At 43.9% G+C, this 6,272-nt stretch overlaps 1 protein-coding gene across 1 annotated transcript in view; it reads left to right on the top strand.

The window, feature by feature from the left end:
- Window positions 1-6,272, top strand: part of MNMIP1 (manchette microtubule inner protein 1) — an 18,297-nt gene that overhangs the window by 3,223 nt on the left and 8,802 nt on the right. Inside the window, 8 exon segments of the mRNA XM_024738739.1 lie at window positions 47-118; window positions 376-486; window positions 736-826; window positions 1,004-1,059; window positions 1,161-1,206; window positions 1,356-1,465; window positions 1,584-1,661; window positions 1,826-1,868. Of these exon segments, the coding sequence (XP_024594507.1) occupies window positions 47-118; window positions 376-486; window positions 736-826; window positions 1,004-1,059; window positions 1,161-1,206; window positions 1,356-1,465; window positions 1,584-1,661; window positions 1,826-1,868 (607 nt within the window).

The raw sequence follows: 6,272 nt of genomic DNA on the forward strand, positions 1-6,272 counted from the left end.
CGGCCCCGGGAGCTGAGAGCCCCCCTGCCCGTGCGCTCATTCGTAGGAGATCCCTGAGACTCTCCGCGGCTCGGGGGAGGCGCCGAGACCGCGCTGTGTGCGCCGCCGAGGTGAGAGCCAGGGCGGTGGGCGAGCGCGCGCAGCTCCCCACCCCACCCCCACCCCAGGTCGTCCCAGCTCGCCGAGACGGGCGCGGCTCTGGGCGGGACTGCGTGGCCTCTGTGCGTCCCGTGATTGGTTCTCGAGTACAATGCTCCGCCCTGGGGCGGGGCCTGGAGGTACAAGGGGGCGCTCGCGGCCCGCCCCTGCCCCCCTCAGAGGACTGGGGCTCGAGGCTCCAGAGACCTCCTTCTCGTCAGACCCCAGGTCACCCAGGTCGAATCTCCGGGCCACGAAAGATAGTGCAAAGTGAACTTCAGCTACAGCCCGGAGCAGGCTGATGAGCTGAAGCTGCAAGCTGGGGAGATTGTGGAAGTGATAAAGGAAGTGAGGGGATGAGATGATGAGAGGGTTTGGGGGGAGATGATGGAGTATGTCTCCGGATGAGGGGAAATGGGTGCAGTGAGGGTGTGGATGATGGGACTGATGAGGGGCACAGAAATGGGAAAGGGGGGGAGCAAGGGAGGAGAGGGGTCATCGGGCAGAATCGGGAGGGGGGGGTGAACCAGGGTTTAAGATGCCTAGGGAGCCCCTTGGGGCAGAACCAGATGTCCCTTCGTCCTCCCCCCTCCCCAGATTGAGGACGGCTGGTGGCTGGGGAAGAAGAACGGGCAGCTGGGAGCCTTCCCATCCAACTTTGTGGAGTTGCTGGACAGTGGGCCCCCAAGTGAGACCTGGACCCTGTGACCACGTGAACCCCTGTGACCAGACTCTACAATCTTCAGTGACCCTCCCCAGTGGCCTGAACGTGTGATCCACACATCTTGCCCCATCACCCCTTTGACCTCTCCCATGACCTAAACTGAATTAGCACCAGCCCCTAACCTCACTATCCCCCCACCAGGCCTTGGTAACCCAGACATGCCTTCAATCAGCTTTGGTCCCCAGCGGGCTCCCAAGGTAAATTGGGTGGAGTGGGCAAAGAGGTGGTGAGTTCATCTTGGCTGGGAGGGACGGGGGTGTTGGGGGGCTCAGCTTGTTCCTCGCCCTTCCCCCACTAGCTGAGCAGCCTGACCTATGACAGCCCTCCAGACTACCTGCGGACAGGTGAGCACCCAGCCAAAGGGTCCTTCAAATCCTCCTCCCCAAGCCACTCTGACTTGGGGGGAGGGGGGACCCAGCTAGACTGATGGAGGAGGGAGCCGATGAATGGTTTGGGGAGGGGGTTTGGCTTCAGTGAACTGACCTCCCTTCAGTCTCCCACCCTGAGACCTACAGGGTCCTGTTTGACTACCATCCCGAGGCCCCAGACGAGTTGGCGCTGCGGAGGGGGGACGAGGTGAAAGTACTGAGGAAGGTGTGAAAGGCACAGGGCAGGGGAGGGCACGGGGACGGGGGTGTTGAGAAGGGTGGGCTTGGGGAAGGAAGGAGCGTGGGGATCTGGCTTACCTCCCCACGGCATCTTGCTCTCCCAAACCACAGAGGATAAGGGCTGGTGGGAAGGAGAGTCTCAAGGCAGAAGAGGACTTTTCCCAGGTAAATTTGTGCTCCCACCACCCCCGGTGAGTATGAAGCCAGGCACTCAGGTGGCAAGGCGCAGGCTACTCTGGACAAAGTTGGGGGTTGTGGCTCTCACGGGACACAGCTGGAGGGCCACCCACAAATGAGGGTGGACCTAGAAATGTGAGGGCTCCTCTTCAGATTCTGACACTTCTTTTCTGCATAGATCAAGAAGCTGGTCCCACGGAAAGTGGTATCCCGGGAATCAGGTGGGTGCCTGGGGAGCCTGGGATTGGGGGGGTGGTCTCTGGGAGACGATCCACCAGTCCAGTTGCTCATAAGCACCCATAGTTTCCCAGTGGTCCAGTACACCCTCTTAGGAGGTACCTCCCCATGGGACTGGTAGGAATGTATGTGGTCAGTGTTAGGAATGTGTCACTTTGTGTGTGTTAGTATGTTCCTGTTCTTCTTTCCAGAGAATGTGGCTGTCATTCTCATGAATGAATGTGTTTAGGTTTGTTTCATTTTGTAAGGAAATGTATGGATCAGTGTATCTGGGTCTTTGAGACTGTGTGTTCATGTATCTATTAAGTGTGTCAGTGAATAGTTCTGTCTATGGATCACTATATTCGTGGGATGTGTCTTTAATTTATGTTTTAATGTAATATTTCACGTAATCAAAAACTATACGTAATATATGTGTTTTCAAACTTAATAATGAGTGCCCATGGTCTGTCACCCAAACCCAAGAACTAGAAATTGCTAGTGGTTTGTGTGCTCCTCTCTTTCCCTTCTGCTACTTCCCCCACATCAAAGGTAACCCTAACCACTACCCTGAATTTTGAATAATTCCCTTGAGTTTTTAAAGGTACTCACTTTGGTATGTGCCTAATTTATTTTTGTTTGTTTTTGAGGTCTATAAAAATGGCATCATATGTTTATGGTCTTCTGGGACTCGCTGTTTCCAATCAACATTATGTTTCTGAGATTCATCCATGTTGTGTGTAGATGCAGTTCATTTATTTTTCTCTGCTGTATACTATTCCTTGTGGGACTGAACGCAAATTATGTATCTGGTCTATTCCTGATGTTGGACATTTTTGTTGTTTCTAGTTTTTATTTTTATTTCATTTTATTTTTTAATTCATTTATTGTTGTTTGCTAAAGCCAAGTAGAAAACGGCAATACTAGATGTTTAATATGTTTTAAACACAAACATTTGATAAGATACCAAGTGAAAAATGTACATTTATAAAACAGGAAACAGAAAATCTCCTTTATCTTTCCAATATAAACCAGTAGCCACTGCTGGCCCCAGGTCTGCCTCAAGCCTTCAGTCCCCTGGGAGCTGCTCTCTGGATATGGTGTGTGTTTTCAGGGACTTGCCCAGCCTCTGGCAGCAGGACTCCTGTTGCAGGAGCTGAGTAGTAAAGACAAGAGGGGCTAGGAGGGCTGTGATGAGGTTGCAAGGCTGGAACCAGAAGCAGCAGGGCTGTAGTATTTACTATTACAAATAGTGCTGCCATAAACACTATCATGTGCCTATCTTCCGGTGTGCAGGTATAATGTTTCTCTAGGATATAGTCCTAGGAGTGGCACTGCTAGAGTGTAGGGTATGTAAATGTTCAGCTTTTATGAGGTCAAGTCACATTGGTTTCCAAAGGGATTGTACACTTTTACCACTACACCATTGGTGTATAAGAGACCAAACTGATCCAAATCCTCTTCAACACTTGGTATTACCAGATTTCATTATTTTCGTGAATCTAGCACAAAATAGCATCTCATTGCGGACTTCATTTGTATTTCCCTGGTTAGTAATAATTGTTGAAGTTCTTTATATATTCTGAATTACGTGTTATACATGTTATAGATACTTTCAGTTTGTGGCTTTTCTTCTTTTTTTTAATGAGGTTTTTGATGAATAGGAGTTCTAAATTAAAAAAATTTTTTTGAAGTATAGTTGATTTACAATATGATATTAGTTTCAGGTGTACAACATAGTGATTCAAAATTTTTACAGCTTATACTCCATTTAAAGTTATTGCAAAATATTGGCTATATTCCCTGTGCTGTACAATAAATCCTTGTAGCTTATTTATATATCATTTAAAAAAATTAGATTCCACATATTAGTGATACCATATGACATTTGTCTTTCTCTGTTTGACTTACTTCATTTAGTGTAATAATCTCTAGATCCACCCATGTTGCTGCAAATGGCATTATTTCATCCTTTTTTATGGCTGAGTAATATTCCATTGTATATATGTACCACATCTTCTCTATCTGTTCCTCTGTCGATGGACATTTAGGTTGTCTCCATGTCCTGGCTATTGTAAATAGTGCTGCAGTGAACATTGGGGTGCAGGTATCTTTTTGAATTATGGTTTTCTCCAGATATATGCCCAGGAGTGGGATTGGTGGAATATATGGTAGTTCTATTTTTAGTTTTTTAAGGAACCTCCATACTGTCCTCCATAGTGGTTGTACCAACTTATATTCCCACCTTATTTATTTGTTTATTTATTTCCCAGCTTATTTATTTGTTTGTTTATTTTTTTAAATTTATTTTTATGTGGGATCCCTGACCAGGGATTGAACCCAGGACCACGGCAGTGAAAGCACCAAGTCCTAACCACTGGACTGCCAGGGAATTCCCATTAATTATTTTACACAGAGTAGTTTGTACCTTTTAATACCCTACCCCTATCTTGCCCCACCCGCTTCCCTCTCCCCACAGGTAACCACTAGTTTGTTCTCTATGTCTATGAGTCTGTTTCTATTTTGTTATATTCATTTGTTTGTTTTGTTTTTTAGATCCTACATATAAGTGATAAGCACATATAAGTGATAACATACAATATTTATCTAGGAGTTAATTTTAATGCAAACATATCAATCTTATCTTTAATAGTTAGCAGGTTTTTTCTTGTTTAAGTAATCCTTCCTGCCCCAAATTCAGAAAAACAGTCCATTTATATTTTCTTTAAAACTTTTAAAGTGTTGCTTTTCATTTTTAAATGCTTTTATCTATGCAGCATTGATTTTAATGAGTGATCTAATTATACTTTTTTCCATATGGACAGTCACTTGTTCTAGCACCATTTATTATTTCTGCATGTAGTTTTATTGTGTCATTTTAAAAATTAGATACCCTTTTTATTATTTTTACAGGACTATAGAAATGCACTGATTTTTGTATATTGATTTGATAGCCAGCCATGGTGCTGATAATTTCAGTAATTTATCTGTAAATCCTTAACAGGTTTTCTATGAAGACAGTCATTTAATCTGTGAGTAATGACAGTTTGGCTCTCTCCTTTCCACATCTTATATCTTTTAATTTCATTTTCTTGTTTTACTCTAGTGGCTAGGATCGCAATACAATATTGAGTAGAAATAGTGATGCTGAACATCATTACCATGCTCCTGATTTTAAATGGAATGCTTCAAACTTTTTCCCTTTAACAATGATGTTTGCTTAGATCTTTTGTAGGTATATTTTTGTCTGGTTAAGGAAGGTCTTTCTGTTTCTTTTGCTTAGAAATTTTATCAAGAATGGGTTTCAAGGGCTTCCCTGGTGGCGCAGTGGTTGAGAGTCCGCCTGTCAATGCAGGGGACACAGGTTCGTGCCCCGGTCCGGGAAGTTCCCACATGCTGTGGAGCGGCTGGGCCGTGAGCCATGGCCGCTGAGCCTGCGCGTCCAGAGCCTGTGCTCCGCAATGGGAGAGGCCACAACAGTGAGAGGGCCGCGTACCGCAAAAAAAAAGAATGGATGTCGAATTTTCTCAAATTGTTTATATGAATCTTTTGAAATTATCATATAGGTTTTCTTCTTTACTCTGTCAATGTAATAAAGATATTTGTAGAATTTTCTAATATTAAGCCACCCTTGTATTCCTGGGATAAATTGGTCATGGTTTATTATTTTTTCATATACTATTGGGATACCTTCCTAGTTTTTTTTCTTTTCCTTCAGATTTTTGCATTTGTTTTTACTCAGATGTTTAATCAGATGTTGCTTTTACTCAGATGTTTAATCAGATGTTGTCCTCATCTGATTATCAGTATTATACTGGCCCCATGAATGAGTTAAGGAATATGTTTTTTTGTTTTTAAAATATCTTTTAGGTCTTACATAAGATGGGAATCATCTTTCCTTGAAAGCTGGTAAAACTTACTTGTACATTCATCTGGTCCTCTTTTCTTCCATTATGGGAAGATTTTAAACTACTTCAATTTCTCTATAGTTATAAGCAAGTCTGGCTTCTGGCTAAAATTCTTTCTTTCTTCCTTCCTCCCTCCCTCCCTCCCTCTCTTTCTTTCTTTCTTTCATTTCTTTCTTCTTTCTATAGAGTTCCCTGTGCTATACAGAAGGTTCTCATTAGTTCTCTATTTTATACATATTAGTGTATATATGTTAATCCCATTCTCCCAATTCATCCCACCCCCTCCTTTCCCCCCTTGGTGTCCATACGTTTGTTTTCTACATCTGTATCTCTTTCTCTGCCTTGCAAATGGGTTCATCTGTACCATTTTTCTAGATTCCACAAATATGCGTTAATATATGATATTTGTTTTTCTCTCTCTGACTTACTTCACTCTGTATGACAGCCTCTAGGTCCATCCACCTCTCTACAAATGACCCAATTTTGTTCCTTTTTATGGCT

Source organism: Neophocaena asiaeorientalis, unplaced genomic scaffold (genome assembly GCF_003031525.2).
Source record: "Neophocaena asiaeorientalis asiaeorientalis breed wild unplaced genomic scaffold, Neophocaena_asiaeorientalis_V1.1 scaffold106, whole genome shotgun sequence".
Classification (NCBI taxonomy): Eukaryota; Metazoa; Chordata; class Mammalia; order Artiodactyla; family Phocoenidae; genus Neophocaena; species Neophocaena asiaeorientalis.